The 21,289-nt window shown below is 38.6% G+C and overlaps 2 protein-coding genes, 1 long non-coding RNA gene and 1 pseudogene across 19 annotated transcripts; 2 read left to right on the top strand and 2 right to left on the bottom strand.

Moving 5' to 3' along the window:
• Nucleotides 1-577: 577 nt before the first annotated feature.
• On the bottom strand, nucleotides 578-1,428 carry LOC147511470 (large ribosomal subunit protein eL6 pseudogene; annotated as a pseudogene).
• Nucleotides 1,429-6,683: 5,255 nt separating this feature from the next.
• Nucleotides 6,684-13,826, top strand: LOC147511469 (sugar transporter ERD6-like 7). 17 transcript variants are annotated; one of them, XR_015219401.1, is made up of 14 exons: nucleotides 6,684-6,940; nucleotides 7,026-7,074; nucleotides 7,189-7,250; nucleotides 7,760-7,825; nucleotides 8,095-8,172; nucleotides 9,675-9,751; nucleotides 10,168-10,277; nucleotides 10,744-10,831; nucleotides 11,603-11,703; nucleotides 11,800-12,260; nucleotides 12,373-12,428; nucleotides 12,656-12,707; nucleotides 12,828-12,945; nucleotides 13,789-13,826. XR_015219401.1 is itself a non-coding variant. In XM_086603173.1 (12 exons), exons 8-12 carry the CDS (start codon nucleotides 12,191-12,193, stop codon nucleotides 13,805-13,807), a joined length of 315 nt encoding a protein of 104 aa, XP_086459299.1. In that variant the 5' UTR covers nucleotides 6,684-6,940; nucleotides 7,026-7,074; nucleotides 8,095-8,172; nucleotides 9,675-9,751; nucleotides 10,168-10,277; nucleotides 10,744-10,831; nucleotides 11,603-11,703; nucleotides 11,800-12,190; the 3' UTR covers nucleotides 13,808-13,826. The 17 variants fall into 17 exon arrangements, 2 of the variants coding, with proteins under 2 accessions (XP_086459299.1, XP_086459298.1); XR_015219405.1 differs by lacking the exons at nucleotides 7,189-7,250; nucleotides 7,760-7,825 and having other exon boundaries at nucleotides 11,800-11,964; nucleotides 12,141-12,260; XR_015219402.1 differs by lacking the exons at nucleotides 7,189-7,250; nucleotides 7,760-7,825 and having other exon boundaries at nucleotides 11,800-11,964; nucleotides 12,124-12,260.
• A 1,623-nt stretch (nucleotides 13,827-15,449) lies between these two features.
• Nucleotides 15,450-16,120, top strand: LOC147511468 (uncharacterized). The gene is made up of 2 exons (XR_015216998.1): nucleotides 15,450-15,738; nucleotides 15,838-16,120. It is a non-coding gene; the product is annotated as an uncharacterized LOC147511468 (long non-coding RNA).
• A 4,219-nt stretch (nucleotides 16,121-20,339) lies between these two features.
• Nucleotides 20,340-21,206, bottom strand: LOC147511467 (uncharacterized). Its single transcript, XM_086598473.1, has one exon. It carries the CDS (start codon nucleotides 21,204-21,206, stop codon nucleotides 20,340-20,342), a length of 867 nt encoding a protein of 288 aa, XP_086454599.1.
• Between the last annotated feature and the right edge of the window lie 83 nt (nucleotides 21,207-21,289).

The raw sequence follows: 21,289 nt of genomic DNA, 5'->3' as shown, positions 1-21,289 counted from the left end.
ATTCTTTGTTAGCCATGCAACTATTGACCCTTTAGCATCTCCGACAATTTCCAATTCAAAACTCTCTCTCCAAAGTCGCGCTTCCAAGTTCTTAACCACATCTACCCAAACTTTGGAGGCATTGTCTCCAAGTGGCAAACAATGCACCTTCGCGTTAGGATCATTTGTCTCCCAACGCCCTTCAGCAACTAACACTCATTTGGCACCATCCAATTCATTAACTTGCAGCTCCTACCTATGGTACCCTTACTTCCAAGTGGCTACATTTGCAACGCAAAAATTGAAACAAAAGAACTTGTATTCAAGAAACACTTTACACACAAACAAATAATAGTTTGTATGGACTTTACCTGTACAAAAGTAGTTGGATTAATTGTATTTGCAGCCTTAGTTGATTCTATCACTTCCACACTCCCTTTACATGGCACCTAAATATGACAAACAAAGTAAATTCCTGGATGGCATCTCACAAAAATGTGTTAACTTCTGTCCACTATTTACCATGAAAAAGAAATCATGAAGCCAAAGCTCATATTCATTTTTTGTTTTTAATTTAAAAATAAATTCTTGCATAATGTAATAAAAATAACAAGTATCAAAGTCTTTAACAACAGTGAAATAGCTGCAGTACAGATACCAATGCAGAATATTAGACAAAGTCTAGGCACAAAACTCAGGTCTAACACCTCGACGATATCTATTCTAAAAGACTAGCTCATGTGGTTTCATACCCGACTTGAGAGAGAATCTAGCAGCAAGGTATGCCTTCAGTTCAGGTACTATACACTCTCGATAGAATTTATCAAAGATGAATCTACAGCTTTTTTTTTTATCATCTTTCTTCCCTTGAGGGAGCACATTCTTCTCCTCTTTCTCTGCTTCATAAAACTGGCCCTCTCCTTTCTTCTTCTTCCTTGCAACGTCCTTGGCAAAATACTTGTCATCAAATTTAGTAACATCTAAGTCGGTGATGTCGACCTTGGTGGAAGTCGCAATCACGTAGGATTGTTTCACACGACGTAAGGGAACACCATTGATCTTAAATGGGCCAGTAACAAGAAGCAAGCCAGATGCAAGTTGGTTGAGAAAAACAACTCTCTTCCCCTTAAACCTTTCAGCTAGAATAATCAAAACAGTTCCAGGGGTAATACTTGCCCTGAGCTTGGTGGGTTTGTGTTTGCATTTATTAACGAAAGGTTTCTTGACATCATTAGCAGGGTAGAACTTGGGAGGTTTTTCAGTAGGTTTCTGTTCATCAGGTTTGGCATCATGACGAGGGAAGACACCACCATTTTTGGCCTTGATAGCTCAAAGACCTTTTTTGTGGTACATTTTCGATCTTGAAAACTTACCCATTCCTCTAACTAACTCTGGGTTTCGTGTAGTTCGGGGTTTCACTGCATTTGGTGCCATTTATGATGAGGAAAGGCTTGAAACCCTAATTTGTGTTAGAGTGGCGATTTGAGGAGTGTCTTCCAAGTTCCACTTTGTCTAAATTTCTAGCGGTACGTTGTACGTGTTCAACCAAAACCACAAGGTTTAAGAAAACCAAATTAACCGCTAGCGCTAAAGTTTTATGACAAACCAAATTAAATTCAACAGCAAACACCCTTAATTGATACCATTTTGTAACCCATACAACTCTTCAAATATCAAATTATTACCAAAGAGAAGATGTGACAACGTACATAACGAGTGTCAGTTAAGTGTGCAGAAGTTAATAAGAGCAAAATCAGTGTTCTTCATATGCAAATCTCACCTATGGAAGTGAAGTAGTTGGAGTGGTAGTATGTGTCACTTGTTCACTCGTCGTGCCTTGATCCTAAATACCCCCATCCCCAAAAAAAAACAAGAATTTTAGAATTCATAAATGCTGACATAAGAAAAAGAAAATAAAATTTATTTAGTATATATACGTTCATTTTACCTGTGGAAGCGAAGTAGTTGGAGTACTAGTTGGCTGCTGTACTTGCTCGGATTGACCCTAGAAAAAATAACAATGCAACTTTAAGTATGGACTGAAAAACAATCAAAATTAGCTATTGTATAGTGTTGATCAGTCACTTGCCTTTAAAGTAGACATTAATGTTCTTATAATTTCATTTTGACTATTCACCAAATTGCTCATCTGAGTCATATCCTTCTTGACCAAAGCAAGTTCCTCTTGTAATTAGGTCACAAACGCCTTGTCTTGTGATACAACTCCTAGTCTGGAAGGTGTTACTCCAGATCCCACTCCTCTTAAACAGCCATGACGATCAGGACCAAGTACTTGTGAAAGCACATCATCTTGCAGAGAGTTGGTAAATGAATCTGCTACTGTTGAATCTCTAAGTTCTTGCATCTTTTTTCTATAATTTCATTTGTTATACTACCAAGATTTAGCCTAGCTCGATTGTTGTCTGAATATCTAAGACTGAAACTTACAGTAACGATTTATACATACCATTTTTTTGGCAACATGATTCACCACTTTTCTTAGTGTGTCCTTTTAACCAAACATCAACTCTAGTTACAGACGAGGGATTAGAACTTTCCTTTCTCTACAAAAAGTTTAATTTCACAAGAAAAAAAATATATAATTTAATTTAGTAAGATACTTGATGTAAAAAAGATTTAACAAATTTGATTGATAGTGAGTTGAATCACCATTTTGTCCTCCAAGTGTGCATAACCTTGTCGGCTGCATGTGTGTTGAAGATCTTGCTTTGCTTTCATTTCTTGAAACTTTTGACTCCTCATCTATAATACAAGAGCATAAACATTTTTATAATAATTATATATCATTCCTAAATCACGGTAATAGCAAAATGCACTCACAATGAACTTTTTCTTTGACATATTCTTAACAAACATTTCCCACTCTTTGTCTTTGACATCTTCTGGCTTGAGACGCGCTATATCTTTCTTTCTTTTACAGGCTCTTATCTGTCCCCTCAATCTTGATTTCAACGCCCGCCACAACTTTCCAATTTGTTGGAGGACATATTTCTTACGCCCTTCATCCAAAATATATTTTTGCTACAAAGGAAAAAGTACACAAATATATAGTTTTACAGCCAATCAAAAAGCAAAATAATCAAAGTTTCAAATAAAATAAACTTTGTGGTTACTAGGACTGTTTCCCAAATAAAATTTTTGTACTCATCCCTGATCGACCTCCAATCGTTGTAAGTAATTGGCACCATTTCAGCGGCAAAACCTCCCAAGTAGGATGAAAACCTAACTTAATTCTCTTCAATAGGCTGATCTTTCTCATTAAACTTCACTTTTATCTTACATCCACTATCAGTTGCTATTACCTTGGGTCTTGAAGGTCCTCTAGTAGTCTTACTTGACTGGTGAGAATCTTTGGGTGAAGGATTATTACTACTTTCAAAGGCATTTGTGTCGACATCATCATCATCCTCACTTGCAATTAAATCTTCCATCAACAGATCCTTCATCATTGACTTTTTAGTAACTTTTCCGTTGTCGTCACTAAACTCATCACCATCAGAATCTTCACTACTAGAGTCTTGAGAAGAATATATATTCTTTTTAGATCTTTTAGCCATGCTTTGGGTAGTCTAAGATAGAACAACACTTAAAAGAAAACAAAGTATCAATGGCAAAGATTAACTGTACTTTGTAGACATACGAAACAAAGAAAGGGTGGCAGAAAAATAAGTATACTAAGCAATCACAAAACAAGCTAAGGAAGCTAGTGAGTTAGCAACTTATCACCCAGACACCAAGTGCAAAGTTTTTTAATTGAGTCACCGATCAAGAAATCTTAAAAAATGTGGTTAACATAATCCCAAAGACTTAATCATAATACCTTATTCTTGCTGCATCCCATAGACTTTTTGGATTTGCGAGATTCATTTGAAGAAGGTTTATCTCTGCTGTTCTGATGATTAGAGACCAGATCATCTCCATCACTAGAAACTTGGTCAGAAGCATCCTCGCTCAAGTCCTCATTAGTAGAATTTGAGTCACTAAGATCTCGGCTACCCAACATATTCTTCTTAGATCTTTTAGTTGTTTTCTTTATGCTCCAAGGAAAACCAAAAAGAAAGTATTAAAATCTTGGTACGAAACATATTCTTCTTACTTCTTAGTCCTAGCACTTTTTGATGTCTCGAATTTTTTCTTTGACAAGTGTAATTGATTACCTTGAGAAGTTGAGTATGGCACATCATCATCGTCCTCACGTGAATCTCCATGATTCTCATTTCTCTCTGTTATGTGTATCCCAGCAGTTGGAGAATTCCTAAGAGCAGCTTCTATCGATGCTTTCTCCTTCCTATTTCTTTTAGCTGCATTCTTTGAACTCTGTAGAAATTTGACAAACGGGAAAACATTATTACATGCAGAACATGTAATGTACTAACTAAATAAATGATGTAACTTTCTTACCTCTGCTTTATGAGACATTTTCATGCAAATGGCTAGTATTCCTTCTCAAAATCTTGAAATGTGTTACATTCACAGTGAAAATAATCAACATTTCCAACAGTAATCAACATTTCCTGAAAATGATTTTTGATAACCAAAGCATAACAGAATTGCACAAACAAGCAAGTGCCACACATAACAAAATATATAACATTACGAAGTCCAAAAATCTTGTTATCCAGGCACCTACAAGCTTCTATAATAACAAAACTAACATTTTAATGCATAGTCAAAAGCATGTGTTACACATAGTTATACATATTGCCAAAAGCAAGTATTACACATAGTCACCCTCACAATCAAGGCCGGCTCAAACCAAAGTGTGGCCTAAGGCGGATTTCATAATATTGTTATATTGAGGCCTTTTTTTCTCAACAATTTAATAAAGAAAAATGGTATATAAGTAGTAAGAAACAAAGAATTGAGGCCTATAAATTTTGGGAAGTTTTTTTCCCACGTATTCTGTGTGGAGGCCTAATTTTCAGGAAGGAATTTACATGTTAGATTCTTAGTTTTAGAAATTTCTTTTGGGTTTTATGATATAAGCGAAATTAAGGCCTATTTTTAAGGTGAACTTTGGGGATTTTCCAACAAACCATGCAACTTACGAGGTCTTTTTCAAAGTGAGGCCTTAGGCGGTCGCCTTTTTTCTATAAAGGACGAGCCGACATTGCTCACAATCCTTTCTAACATAGCTGCCATCTTCATCAGCAATGTTCTTGTCAAGTCTCGACACATCTAATGATCTTGAAAATGCATCAACACTCTCATCATACATATCCAAGCCATGAAGCTTTCTTGGTGGTGCTTGAAATACGACATACCAATTGGAACCTACGCTCTCCCTTGAATAAAAGACCTTTTTCGCTTGTGATGCAAAGATGAATGGTTCTTTTTCAAACTGATGTTGTCCTTGATGGAGGTTAACCAAAGTGAATCCATGTTCAACCTTGACACCAATTCCTACGTTTTCCCAATCACAGTCAAACAAAGGAACTTGGAACCCATGATAGTTGAGTAAAATTATATCTTTAATAACCCCATAGTAAGAAACTGTGTTCATGACTTGGTTTGTGTCCTTTGAACTAGATCTACACATGGTTGACGCCTTAAGTGAAACACCACTATTTTGGGTAGATTTCTCAGCACTTTTTCTGTGGTAGCGTTGACCATTGACTACATAAGAAGAATATGACATTGCCATCGTTCTAGGTCCATGAGCAATCCAGTTTAAAATCTTTGAGACCTTTTTACTACCCTTTTTGCTACCCATAGCCACAATCTGTCCAAATTGTGAAGTATTAGGACTGTACTTACATATACAAATTTAACAAGGTTAATACAAATCCACACATACAAAAGTACTTGTACACACCTTGTCGTGTAGCCATGCAGAAAAATTGTCTACATGTCTCTTCCACAACAAATTTTTATTTCTTGAGAGTTGTTTGTTTGACTGCTGTAATTCAGCCAAGTGCATTCTAAAAAAACAAAAAAGAAAGGTAAAATATAACATTAAACAAATATCTAACTTGAGTAATAATCACCACTTACTTTAGATATGGCTCAACTTCAGCAATCTATATAATAAAAAGCAATGGTGTGGGGTCGTAGGGTCTCCATCTAGTGGTTGTCATTGTCTTTTAGTAAATTGTGACATGGCAGATCCAAATGTTTGGAGAGTTTGTGTAATTTGGTTAAGTGTAATCAATACTATGGGATCTGTCCAAAAATCAACAAAAAGTCAACAATTGTGGCTGGGCTTATAAATTATTAGGTTAGCCCATCAATTGGAGGCCTAACAATTGATTTGGGCTTATAGATAATGGGTAATTGGGATGGCTTTGGGGTTGGACTTATAAATTGAGTTGTTTCGCTGGTCTTGCACCGAATATTTTGCGCCTGAAATGCATGTACGCTTTGCGACGAAGGCGCAATGAGTTGTCGGGGTAGTACTGCAGGCGTCTCGAGTTCTCGCGGGCCGTAGTCACGGGCATACCCTAGTATTGAATAAAACATAAAAGTGAGCAGTTTGCAACCTTTCACTACACCATAACACTGATTTTGCAACATATATATAGTAAAATTGATTGCTAACACTTATTCATCCGTTACAAAATTTATCACACTTACCAACTGTTACATATTCTCAAGATGATATTTTTTGTAACAATTACTTGATATTAAGTAACGGATAATAAAGTGTTACCTACGCAGAAAAATAAAATAAAAATTGAAAACAATTGAAAGTGGGTGAAAACTTTGGGGGGAATGTTTTCATTCTCTCGTTTAGCTCTCAGACTCACACCTTTTCAGTAACAAAAAGAAAAGGCGGCGAGATAAGTGAAGAGAAAACCGCTACCGTCGCCGGCATTGTTCTTCATTTTCCCTTCTTCCTCTTTTGTAAAAGCAAAATAGAAAACATAAAGGGACAGAAAATAAAAAGCCCCGGCGCTCATCTCTTCGTTCCGAAATACCTCCACCGCGTTCTTCAATTCAGGTATCATATTTCAAGTTAAATTTGTTTGAAGTTAGGAATCTAAACTTTGAAGCCTTGAAATAATTTTGTGTTCTTGTTGGTTTAGTTTCAAGTCGGGATTGAATCAAAGTTTGAAGCTTTAAATTTCTTCTCAGGTAACTCTCTATCTCTCTAAAAATGCAAACTTTAATTGGTGTTATTGTGTTGGGGAATTTTGTAGTATGTTTAGTGTTGATTCTTAGCATTGTACTATCACTGATAAATTGTAGATACTCATATGTGTCATGCCTTGCTTCTTACCTTAATTTGCTGGAAAACATCTCCTGCTCAGGTAATTAAGTCGTTGAATAGTTATTTGAAATTATTTGCTAATGTGGGGGTTCTGTTTTGTGTGTACTAGTTGTTTGATGATATGCTAGATTGGGCTTCCAATAGGCAATATGGTGTTATTAGACAAGTTTACCAGGTCTATATGAGTTTGTGACGCAGTTACTGTTTGGTTGTTCATTTCAAGTTGCGTAAACAAGTAGAAAATATATAGGACGATGAACATTCTTATCGACAAAATTTGGATCTTAAAATTACATTAAAGCTCACTATCTAACAGGGTCTGTACTTGTGTGTTATTGATGGACGACTAACTGGAGGGTGGGGGTTGATTCTGATGGATGACTAACTGGAGGGTGGGGGTTGATTCTGAATAATACATACTATTGTAATAACCAAGAGGCTTTAGGCACCCATTCTTGTTTGGAAGCTTTCCTTTATTCTTTGTGTGAGCTTACTGGTTATTTTGTTAGTACTATGTGTGTCAATTTGTTTGGTATTCTTTTATGTTAGGCTCTTGGATCGTACTCGGCCAACATTAAGAGAACGAAGAAGGAAGTGAAGGTTATGGCCAAGAAGGTCAATGATATGATTTGTATATATGTCTCTTTTCTTTATTTAATTAAGGTTGTTAAAAGTTAATTCATTGAGCATGTAATGAAGGTGATTCATTTGAACATGCATTAAGGAGTCTGACATTGGTTTTGCTGCTCCGAGTTAATTCATTGAATGTACTTGAACATGCATGAGGAGCAGCCTCTTCAAGTTTTTTGTCTCTACTATATTTTCTAGTGCAATTTCAAGTGCTTTTATGTACCTATCTCTCAACTTGTGTGTGTTCCGACCAGGTTGCAAGATGCACGAGGAAAATTAACTCGAATACTAAATACGCCAAATATGTTATGAATGTTAAGCAAATTGGAAAGGTAATTTATGTTTAATTATTAATTGTGTGTATGTTTGGAGGAATTTTTGGGAAAAGAAGGGAATATTTCTTTGGTATTGTTCTGTTTGTTGTCGGGCTTGGTGACAAAGTCTCTCCGACTGATATCGAAGAGGGCATGTGTGTTGTTCTAGTTTGTCCCATGTTGTTCTAGTTTTTTCAGATGAAGGGACATACACACTATTGAGTTAAATGACACAATTTTAATCCAGCAAGTGTTACACATTACTAGAATTATTGAAGTTCTTATATATTGGATAATTTTCTGCATGTTCTGCTCGAAAACAATAGGCTTACAATCGATGGGAAGTTTAAGCAAACAGTTACACTAGTATGTTTTCAGAAACTTGGTTATTTGCCATGTGTGAAATAGTGTAAAATAGTTTTGCCTTGGTATGTTTTTATTTTGGCAAGCTTCTCTTGCAAAGTATTGATATGAAATTAATTGATTGGAATTTTCTACGGTCAGTTGCCGAATTTTGAATGCTCAATTGCTTTGGTATTTTTTTATCAAATCTTTATTTAAGTTGGTTTAATTTTAGTTATATAATTTCCATGAATTTGAGTGACCCTGACCCTGACCTTGCTCAATAGTCACTTGTTTCATGGAGGTGTGTCTCATTTTTAATATTGCTTTTTAGTAACCAGCACTAATATTGAGAAATCTTCCATTACACTTGAGTAGATTTTTAAGTAACTTGGACAATTTTAAGCTATGGTAGCAAATCGGATTTACTTTGTTGGTAGCTTTTGTTTTATGTTGCACCGGATTTGAATTGGAAGGAAGGAAAAAGAGTTGGGGGGACAAATCTTTTGTCATCCCTAGTGTAAGAACTCGCTCTGGTTGTAGATTGTTAGATAAATCTAATTGGACTTTGTATTTCCCACTAAACTTATGTCAACCAAATTCGTTAAACGAATGAATCAAAATCTTATAAGGAGTAACGAGTTGTGAACGAAAGTAGTTAGGTGGAACTTGATAAATGCCTTGAGCTTTGCGTAGGCACATAAAAGATTAAAAGATAAAATTATTTTAGGACTTGGAAATTTAATTTTGAGTTTTGACCATATCTTAAATCTATGAATGATAAAGCAAGATTGTCACTAGTCTAGAAAACTGTCCACTTGTACTTGGAAGAGTAAAAAATCAGCACAACTTGAAAAGATAATGTACATTGTATTTGGAGCATGTTCTAGAAAATATATAAGTTCTTGAGGGCTAGATATTATTATATCGTATACATACAGGACACTGAACACTGAACACTGGACATTAGGTACGCATACGCGTATGTCCCCTCCCTCTACATGTGTTTGTTAACATATTTACTTATTCGTTGTCATAAATTCCTTGATTAACTTAAATATTTGAAAGTGAACGCAAGTGTCATCTCAAGGGGAATGAACTAATTAAAAGACTGGATGGATTGATCTTTATGTAATATGCAATACCTACTTAATGCATTCAGTTCACACTGTTTGCAGGATATATTTTAGTGGCATCAAGTGGTCAATCATCAGGATGCAGACACCTCATTCAGGTCAAGCAACACTATCTTTTGGTAAGGCAGAAAATTTGCTTGTTTTGGTGTCCACTAAAGACACTGCTATGCAAAATTTGCAACCCGCTTAGGGCATTTTATTGGAGTAGCCATTCAATTGAGTTATGGGGATTTCACGCTTGTGGATCCAACCATCAAGGGTGAAGTGTGGGATGTTTTGTCTGTAACATTCTCTTTTTACTGATAGCATTATCATTTTAAATTTTTACTTGGGCCAATATTAAAGCTCTTTCCTACTAATGTCAACTAGAAGCATGTAGAAATATCATAGTCATTCTTATAGTTGTCACGACACTGGGTTCTACACCTGAGTTAGTATATCATTGTAATTGAACCCTGTTTGCTCTTTAGCTCTTTTTACTAATTGTAGCATTGGTCATAGTTTTTTATACTTTTTTTTCATTCTTTTGCATTAGGTGAGACGGTTTGTGGTTTTTTGAATTGCTGAACTTACTTATTGGTGCGACTCAAGCTGGCTATCGTAGGGGGGAAGTTATTTAATCCCAAGTTGTCCTTGATGTACTAGGTATATTACTAGGTATCCCTAACATTGTGGAAATTGTTAATTTAAGTCTTATTATCTATCGAAAATAAAATTGTTGGTCTGAAACTAGGTGAGAGTTTGCACTAGTTTAAGAAATTGTTTAGTATGATCTGAAAGACTGAAACTAGGTGAGAGTTTTCACTAGCTTAAGAAATTGTTTATGACGGTTGTGCTCAAATTATGATGTAACTTTGGTAAGCGTCAAAAAATTTACGACGCATTCTAGAATAGCCGTTTCAAATCCTTGGTCAATTTCGCAAATCATTATCTTTAGACCATGAATATCTTACAAAAGCCAACTCTACGTAGATAATTTCAAGTAAGATTGAGTCATTCAAATGGGCACAAATCATATCTATTGTTTAATTTCGAATTTTTTAAATAAAGTTTGCTTTATATATCTCTATCTATCATAGGCTGAAGTGCATATCATTGTCTTATGGCATAGGGAAAAGCGGAAACTCCACCATCAATAGAAGAGTTGGTTTTAGACTTGAAGAACCATGATCTCTTCATATATTTCGGGCATGGAAATGGTAAGCTACAATGCATACTACTAATTATCAACATATATTCGGAGATAATGCATCCTGTTTGTTCATGGTTATATATAATGCGGACTGTTGTGTGGAATTATAGCATTGAAAGCTATAATTTGTTGTTGATTTGTACTAGGATGCACCTCCATTACAAAACACAACAGTCTGACGATTTGAGGTTCACTGTAGAATTTTGGATATAAAATCTTATCTAGTAACTAAAATTGTAGTGCACTATGACATATTTCCTTTGCTCTCCCTCGGCACCTCAGCATCAGAAAAAGCAGTGGAAACTATGTCTTTGCTAATAAACACCCATTTAAACACTCCCACACAAGTTCCCCACCACCAACTCTTATTTCATTAGCTTGACGACCTTCTACTTCCATTCCATTTCTGCATACTGTGTTTTCAGAAACAATTTTATGTGTAATAAGTAAATGTAATTGGCTAAGGTAATTACAAGTACAAGGGGGAGAAAACATTGCATCCAATGTAACATTCTTGTGTATATTCACATATTCATAAGTATGCATGCTTGTGATTCTACGCGTCGAATTGCTTGCGAGTTCTTCATATCATCCCTTAGCAAATTAAAATTTTGGTTCTAGTGTTGAGGTTATTTAAATCCAGGCTGTTTTACATCATGATGTTGTTGTTGTTTTCTTGGGCTGCTTAGAGCATGACTTGTGGAGATTAGGATCTTATTATCCACTTTTTATATATAAATTAATATGGTATGTAAAATTGTTATTTGTGGGGATTCAGATGTAATATGTACGAAAGGTGTGCAGGCATGTAAGCTCTCCTGGTCAATCACACTCTACTATTATCAGAGTAGTTGCCTTGATCCCAACATAGATTAAAAAGTAAGAAAATAGTAAGGTTCAGGTACATATATATATATCCATGTGAACCTGCCTAAATTGATTTTCTCTTTCTAAATTGTTTTTTTATTTTTACAGGTGGTCTTGGACAAAGGCCTACCTACTAAAAGCATGAATGAGGCTAAGAGCGCGTGTGTATCCGCTCTTGTTTCATGTGGGCAAATGTTAGATGCGCTCGAACTTTAAGAAGAAATCAAACAAGCTAGATTACATCTGGACCCCAAGGCTGTAATAAGCCTCATTGTACGTTTATTTTCTTCCAAAACTTTGTGTCTGTTTGTGGCTTTGTGCTTGCATTACGACATTTCTTTTTACTAAGCATATAAGGTTGTTGGATGGATGGATGTGAAAGAGTTGTTTGTGGCTTTGTGCCCCTGACTTTTTGTTTGATGGATGTGAAAGGGTTGGATATTGTATAGGACTTAAGCATATAAGGTGCAGTAACACTCTATTTGGAGTTGGAATATTAATGGTTTGCCAACAATTTGGAGGAATAAATGGAGTATGTTTCTATACGAGCGGAATTTTTGCTACTGCAGGTAAATATATACCTCCTAAACTTTGTTATAAGTAGATCCCTTCATTGTAATACCCATACCATTCTTTATCTTCAAAGTTGATGTACGTCTAATACTGATTTACGTGTCGTAGTAACTGCAATTGGTGCAAGTTTAGTCGATAGAGCTGGAAGACGATCCCTTCTTGTGGTATGTGGTAGTAATATAGCCTCTAGCTCAGAATTTTAAAGTATCACTCTTTGATGAATATAAGGCCTGATGATTTGTACTTGTAGACTTCTAGACCAGGGTGGTCCTTTGCTATTTGATAGCTACTCTTTCCTTCTATTTGTAGGTGTTGGTGCTAAAGTTATTTATGTTCTTACTTTTTTGCCTTTGAGATCCCTAATATAATGCATCATAATTATGTGGAACAGAGCCATGAGTTATCACTTGAAGCAGTCCCTGCACTTGCCGTGACTAGCACTGGTAATCGAACTATACTATGCTAGATAAGTTCATTTCCACAAGTCAAAATTCAGCTTAATAGTACACTGAAAACCTTTTCTTTGAACTCAGTAGCTCTATATATTGGTTCATTCTCAATAGGAATGGGAGCAGTTCATTGGGTTGTAATGTCTAAGGGAACTCTACTGGTGATCGTTCCTCACTTTCAACTATCTCACGCATCCACTCTAGCTCTCCAGGTCTTCTCTCCACTCTCAAGGTATGTTCCTACACTCATTTTTTTCTTTTTCTTCTCCAGCCTCTCTCCACTCTCTTCTTCTGTTCTTCACTTCTCCTCTAGTCCTCTCCTACATCTTTTTTTTTTTCTTTTTCTTCACCAACCTCTCTCCACTCTTTTCTTCTGTTCTTCACTTCACTTCTCCTCTCCTACCTTTTTTTCTTCTTCTCCTGCCTCTCTCCACTGTCTTCTTCAATTCTGCCTCTCTCCACTCTCTTCTTCTCCTGTCTCTCTCCACTCTCTTCTTCAGTTTTGCCTCTCTCCACTCTATTCTTCTCCTGCCTCTCTCCACTCTCTTCTCCAGTTCTGCCTCTCTTTTTTATTTTTTTATTTTTTTTTAAAGTTTTAAATGTTTTCTGCTGAATGTGAGTAGCATGATTTCAACACAAGTTGTAAATTTGTGTGATTGTGTCTAAATGTTTTCTCAATAAGCCGGACCCTCTTACCGGTCCACTGTTAGCAAATTTATTTGTGTAATAATGTCGTAAGGGGAGAGATGCTAAGCGTCCCCAATGATTACGATTTTGTCGTCGAGAGGGAGTGTTATGTGCATGAGTGCATTTTAAAAGTTGAAGTACTTTCAAGTTAATCGTTTTCACTCAATGAAGATGGAGGGAATAAACAAGATTATAAAGGAACCGTGGCGGCGACATCTGAGGGACAAGATATAGATTATATAAGCATTCATTCGATTCGAGAGTGTTGGGACTTGATCCTATAGCTACTGAGTACACATTGAAAATCTCTTTAGACTTAAAACCTCTTTTAGACTTAATCGGTTTCCTTGTAATGAACTTTGGTGTTGTTTCTCCCTCTACTTTGTAGTGCTCATGCAGACCGGTGATGCAAAGCTGAAAATGGGCTGGGCGAAGGTGCGATCTTTGTCGAAAAGGTGAGAAAGTGCAACTTTCTAGTATTTTATATGAAAAAGAATGGAAGAAGTCTTCTCTTGATTAGTTTTTGGTTTTCCTTAGATTATATGTAAGGGGACAAAGCTCACTAGAATTGCAATTTTTATTAGAAACTTCGACTTAGTTTTTGATGTCAGTAGGGAAAACAATTCTTAATAATTGATAGAAAAAAAAAAAGCGGTGATTCAAGAGTAGCATTGGCCGCATTAAGGGATTGATGTAAATGTGTTAATAACAAAGTGCGTGGCTCAGTGGTATGTCAACATGCATATTGGTCTATACATAAACAATCATGCATAAGTTTTAGGGACTTGAGAGTGGAACAAGGGATGGGTTTGCAGTAGCTAGAAATATGGTCTGCAGTGACCTGTCAGAGCCTAGAATTGGCCTAGGGTAGCCTGCAACAACCCAACAGGTGGCCTATAGCAGCCTAGGACTTGAAATTGCATGAAGTGTGAAGCTTGGGTATTTTGTACCATTTTAGAATTATTGTTTGGAACCATAGGAACTTTAAAAGCTAGTTTCTTAGTTAGTAATCATCGCACAAGTTTATTAGTGGGATATGAGTTGGATTTGGATATGAGTAAGTCCTCGATATACATCTCCATGTCCTCGACATATGAATTGGATTTGGAGGCGTTACATTTTTTCTGCCTATTTTTTTTGTTTGGCATGGTAATCACTGTTGTTATTTTATTTTCTTATTGTAGTTTTGGAGTTTGTGTTCTTTTAACTGTTGTTTCCACTAATGCAAGTGATAGTCATCAAGTGTGACGATGAAACAAGAGATCTTGATCTTTGTAACACATACACTTCACTATATATGTATTTACTGAATCAACATGAACTCAAATAGATTGGTATTAATTTCCATAGTACTTGCTTTGTCATTTAACTCTTTGTGGTCTCTTGTTAGTTTAGTTTGATGCAGTGTCTCGCCTTGACTAAAGTAGCGAGGTAATATATAAAGGCGCGTTTTTGTGCTTTTGTCGAGGTAGCGAGGCTAACAAGGCCATTTATCAACTTTTACAGTTTTTTCATTTTTTTTTTACAATTTTTGCTATACGTGACACATTTACACTCGATCCAATTGTTGTATGATATAAGAAATTGTACAAATTTAGTAAGTTTCATTGTGGAGTACACTTTAAATTTAATTTTGACTAGTTTTTGTTAAGTTGTATGGATTGAGAGAAGACACAAAGGTTTATGGGATTCTAAAATTGAATCACGTGTTCTATTTTATGAAGAACTCATTTGGCTCAATTCGATCGGTTCATTATTTTAGTTTATTGAAGTTGAGCTAGATTGTATTGAGAGATACGAGTTTTATTTTGCTCTTTACTTATTGTTTAAGATTTTTCTTTTAAATGACTACAATGGTTTTATGTTTACAATCACATTAAATTAATTTTAAAGTTTGGCTAAGCAAATTAGTGATAATTCATGTCATATTTAATATTTATTTTATTTTTTATTTGATATATCTATTTTCTTATTACTACGCGCCTCACTTCAATCAAAGGCGTGCCACTTTCCTTAGGTTAGCAGTTTTAGGTGCTTTTAACTTTTACTACACTGGTTTGATGTATATTTTTGTTTCTTGGTCATTGATTGTAAATTTACTCGGGTTAGAAAAGTTTGCTCTAATTTTGAGACTTGGTCTTGATTATATTAATTTTAGTTATAAAGCCTAATTAAGAATATGGGTTTTTGATATTTTGTATGATCTATGAAGGAGGTTTGCAAATGCGAGGAAAGACCGGGCTAGAAATGGGAATCGCAGAGCATCGAGTGAGATTAATTGGAATATAGGTGGAGTTGCACTTTATCCTTGTGCAGTCAACAAATGAGGATTAATAGAGTAAAGTCTTCAAACCTGATCTTAATCTTCCAATATCAAAGGCCATTTTGTTTTTTTTGTAGTGTAATATTTTGTTTTTTGTTTTTTTATTGGAAATAGATGTGGAACTACAACATGAGTGGTGATTCTTATGTTCCAATGTATAGTTCATATGCAATTGGTGGCTAATTAGTATGTAAATCTACCATTGAAGTTATGTAGTTATGTTATTATCTTGTATTTTATGAACTTTAATGGAAATTGTCAATTCTTAGTAGTTCAAATATGTTAATTAAGATAGATATGAGTATATCTTATTCCTGTTTTCTTTTATAATGTTACGCCGGTTACTAGCATCTTGGCGTGTAATGTATTTGTGATTGTACTATGTTGGAAATGGTATTCGGGTTAGAGATTGATAGATTTATGGATGAATAGAAAAATTCTGCAGGTGGTGTGCCAGCAAAATAGAGTATAGGAAATGTAATTTTTTTAAAAACAATGAATCATTAGTAATGGATAGAAAACCGTTACAAACATTCTAACACTAAGACAGAATCCGTTACTATAAAATCATAGTGACACTTATATCCGTTACTGATGGAGAATTAAAATTTTTGGTATCTGTTACTAATGCATTCTAATGGTTATGTATCTGTTACTAAAATTAATTTCAGTGACACTTTATATCCGTTAGTAAATTTTCTAACGTATATTAAGTGTTACTAATATTTGTCACTTTTTTGTCAACTCAAGATAACCGTTACTAATATTTTTGTAACGGATGTATATCCATTACAAATAGACTGATATGGTGTAGTGTTTCTTTGCTTAATCTAATCTGGCTTTCCCTCAAGTATTGCATCTTTTGCATAGCCTTCATTTCTTCCTTGGTGATTATTTATCTCAACTGCTTCTTTCATGAATCCACTACATAATCTAATACACTCATTTGCAAGATAGCACTTTGCAATGCAACCCTCAGGTCGTGCCCGGTCCTAACATACCCTTTCAAAACATATATATATCTAAAGACACCAAATAACATTAAGTTGGACAAGGGATTGTCCTGAAATAAATAATATTAAATGAATATAAGTAGATAACCACCTTTTCAAAAGCATACTGTATAAACATAAATTCTCACCTCTAAGATCCTAGGTCTTGGTTTTTCCTCTTTTTCTTTTCTCTCCTCCTCCCCCTTCTTCCTAGTCTACTGTTCCCTTTTATATCTCTCCTCCTTCTCTACGCCCCTTTGATCTCCTTTTCATCCCACGACAGCTACTGAGACATCTGTCCCTCTAGGGTTCCGCGGCCTCGATCACATACTCCCCTCCTTTGTTCTTTATCTCACGTTCCTGTCGGGTGCCACATCATTAGGGATCCGCAACCGTGCTACCGTACTTCGCGCTTCTCTCTACTTATCTTACACCGAGCCAGGCGACCTCCCACTTCACTGATCCGAAAAAAGGCTGATACAAATGCCCCCTCTCGGGCTGCGGATCTACACAGATTAACGAGCCGAGACTCAACAGTTGGTAGCCTACCGAGTTGTTTTGTCACCAATCAACCATTCAAACCAACCCTCTATACCTTCTACCCCTGCCCAAAGAGAGGAAACCCAAACCATCTCCCCCCAAAAGAAGGAAAGTAAAGGCCCCAATCCATCGGTCTTTCGGGTATACCACAAATATCTCCCATAGCCAAGCTCTCACCCGGAAGGCCGCCGCCTCTCAGACTTGTAAGCCCTTAGTTGGCTCTTCCTCAATCCCCCCTGATACTATCCCCAGGTCTTTTTCTTCCATAGCTGATTGGGAAGACGATTTTGCCCCCCATGCAGGCACTTCTGGCAATATGGATGTTTCCAAACTCAAGCTTTGGGAAAGTGATTCTGATGGTGAGGCGCCCAACAACACAGCGGCTAAGGGCCCTCCTGCCAAGAAAGCCAAGACCGCCGTCCCTAGTGCCCCCGCTCCTACCTCCCGACCAACATCACCGCGGCCATCCTCCCGCCATACTGGCAAAGAGGCGGTCCCCATTGGTCCCTTGCTCGCAGGGCCTGCAGAAATCTGGCATCCTCAATTCAAGGCCAGAGACCGCGATGTCACCACTCGCGACTCCGCACTGGATAATCCAACGATGGCTGCGTCCCTCTTCTTCAGTTCCCATCTCCCTAGGGATCAAGTTTATGAGGATTCTGGCTCCTTCGCCTCCCACCGGGCTGCGATCTACATTGGCTAGGAAAGGGTATGCTCCCCATTCTTTTCCTTTCCTTCTTTGCTGCTTACTTTTTTCTAACTTTGCCTTTATCTTCAGCTGAGCATGGTCGTGGGTTACGTGATTCACGGTTTAACCAACACCCTGGACGCGTTTGAATCCGTGAAGGCTGAGATCCACGAGCCGGTGGGGTGGAAAGCGAAATATGCTCAACTGGAGAAGGAAAGAGATGACGCCCGTCTCGCGGCCCTCAATCATCACCAGGAGCTCCAGCGCACAGAGCAAGTCCATAGGGACTATGTGGTCGGCGTCACCTCATAGCTGGAGAATTAGAGGGAAGGCGATAGGGCCACCGCTTAGGCTGACCTGGAGCAGTCGTTGAAAGATGTCGCTGAACACTTCAAGGCCCTGGCCGCCAAGAAGATCGCCCGAGAACTGAACCAACAACTGGAAGCTCTAATTGCCGCCGGACGTCTTCTCCCTTAACAGTCTCCTACTTTGGCTCCCACCGACATCGCAGCCATCTCCCCTACTCTTGAGACGGAAGCCGCTGCTACTCTTGGGGTGTCAACGTCTCCCATTGATGTGGACAAATCCACCGAAGCAGTGGAGGAGGGTGGCCTGCAAGCGGACGCCTCGAGCGATTTGAAATGAAGCATACTTGGATTTCTCTTTGTCTATTAGCTTAGCCTGCTGCACAGTTTAAATATGATCTTTGATGATCTGACTTTTTGTTATAAACCCCGGGTCTGGATTTCTTGGTAGTTCGAGTAGACCACGGTGGGCCTCAGTTTCTTGTTCAACACTCATTTGGTGGAAAATCATTGCAATCAATACATTCATCTTTTGTAATTGTGTTGCAATCTCTCCCTATTTACTTATTGCCTTGTTCCACACTGGCACTTGCACATGTCATAAGCGTCCTGCTGTCATTCTCGTAAAAGGATTGGGGACGTTCGATTTGCCCCTAAGTTTACTTTGGCGATGTTGGGGGCCGCTGAGTATGCCTGGGCCACTCAGCATGCCCTCCAGTTGACCGTGGAGATGTAGAGGGCCGTTGAGTATGCCCGGGCCACTCAGCGTGCCCCCAAGTGGACCGGGGAGATGTCGAGGGCCGCTGAGTATGCCCGGGCCACTCAGCGTGCCCCCAAGTTAACCGTGGAGATGTTGAGGGCTGCTGAGTATGCCCGGGCCACTCAGCTTGCCCCCAAGTTGGCCGTGGAGATGTTGAGGGCTACTGAGTATGCCTAGGCCACTCAGCTTGCCCCTAAGTTGACTAAGGAGATGTTGAGGGCTACTGAGTATGCCTAGGCCACTCAGCTTGCCCCTAAGTTGACTAAGGAGAGGTTGAGGGCCGCTGAGTATGCTCGGGCCACTCAGCTTGCCCCCAAGTTGATCGTGGAGATGTTGAGGGCCGCTGAGCATGCCCGGGCCACCCAGCTTGCTCCCAAGTTGACTAAGGAGTTGCTATTGAGTTTGGAACCCACTGTTACGCTGCCCCTGGCCTAATCCACACATGAACGGATGCACACTTATTAGATGGAGGAAATTTGCTATTGCTTCCATTAACATAGTAGCTAACTCAAAATACCATTACAAGGCTTGAATGAAGCAAATACAATCTTCTTTAATTAAAAACACTAATGACAAAGTTACTCATAGAATTCCTTCAACATCCTGATGTTCCACAGCCGCTTGATGCTCTCCCCTTGGGGCGTCTGCAACCTATAGGTCTCGGAAGTTCCAGCCTCCACCACGGTGTATGGTCCCTCCCAGTTAGGTCCCAACTTCCCGTCTGTCTCTTCCTTAGTGGCTGGGGTCACCCTCCGAAGCACCCGATCGCCAACATTAAACTTCCGCACCTTCACCCGCTTGTTATACTGTCTCTACAACCTCCGGTGGTACTCTTCCAGTCTAATGCGCGCGGCGTCTCTCCCTTCCTCTGTAAGGTTCAGTTCCCCAACCAATATTTTCTCATTAACCCCTGCTTCCACAGCTTTGGTTCTAGTTGTTGACGCCATCATTTCCACAGGGATCACGGCCTCTACCCCATAGCCATCACGAACGGGGATTCTCTTGTAGATGTTCGCAGTGTTGTGCGGTATTCCCACAATACATGGTATAACTCATCTGCCCAACATCCCTTGCATTCCTCCAGCTTTTTCTTTAGATTATACATGATCACTTTGTTTGAAGACTCTGCCTGTTCATTCCCCTCTGGATTGTAAGGGGCTGAAAAACCTTGCTTCACTTTGAAGGCTTGGAGGAAGGCTCTCACATTTCCCCCAGTGAACTAAGTACCATTGTCCGCGATGATGGTGTGCGGTAGCCCGAATCGGCATATTATATTCTCCCACAAGAACTTTCTCACTTGCTCCTCCTTCACCTGCTACAGAGCCACACCCTCAACCCATTTTATAAAATAATCCTTCACGGCTAGCATAAACCTCCTTTTGCCACTGGCCATAGGCAGAGGTCCGAACAACATCCAACGCCCACATAGCGAATGGCCATGGGCTAAAGACCTTGTGCAATAGTTCTGCGGGCGCGTGTATCAGCGGCGCGAAAGTCTGGCATTTCTTGCACCTCTTGGCATACTTAGTCGCATCTTTCTTCATGTGGGGCCAGAAGTACCCCTGTGATAGTAACCGGTGTGCAGTCGTCCTTCCCGCCGAGTAGCTTCCACAATCTCCTTCATGAACTTCTCCCAACACCTCTCGCGCCTTCTGCGGTCCTAGGCATTTTAAGAGCGGTCCGCTGACGCTCCGCCGATATAACTCCCCATCTGACAGAACGTATCTCAGTGACATCTGTTCCATCCTCCTCCTTTCACCTTTGTCCTCTATCTCTATCCCCGATAGGTAACTCTTGATAGGTTCCATCCATCCATGCTCTTGCTCAGTAGTCAGGCACACCCCCTCGTCCTCCACGGTGCTTGGTTTGCTCAGCACCCTGACTTCAATAGATCTACCTTCTGTCCCAGGGAGTACCATGGCAACATACGCCAAGGCGTCGACGCGTCTATTCTCTCCTCTACCTAGGTGAGCAAAACTGACTTTCTCGAATTCTCCTACCTTTCTCCGCAATACCTCTAGATACTTTGCCATCCTAGGGCACCACGCCGCGAATCCTCCATTGACTTGACATATTACCAAATTCAAATCAGAATATACTGTTAGTTCATGCACACCGAAGTCCTTGGCCAAATCCATCCCCGCTATCACTGCCTCATATTCAGATTCGTTGTTCGCAGCCACAAAACCCAATTTCATTGATAACTCTAGGCGAGTATTCTCTGGACCAGCACCACCCCAATGCCATTACCCATGTCGGTAGCAGACCCGTCTGCGAAGAC

Source organism: Coptis chinensis, chromosome 3 (assembly GCF_015680905.1).
Source record: "Coptis chinensis isolate HL-2020 chromosome 3, ASM1568090v1, whole genome shotgun sequence".
NCBI classification, from domain to species: Eukaryota; Viridiplantae; Streptophyta; class Magnoliopsida; order Ranunculales; family Ranunculaceae; genus Coptis; species Coptis chinensis.
Note: the sequence above shows the minus strand (reverse complement) of the source record. Positions and strands in the feature narration are given on the sequence as shown.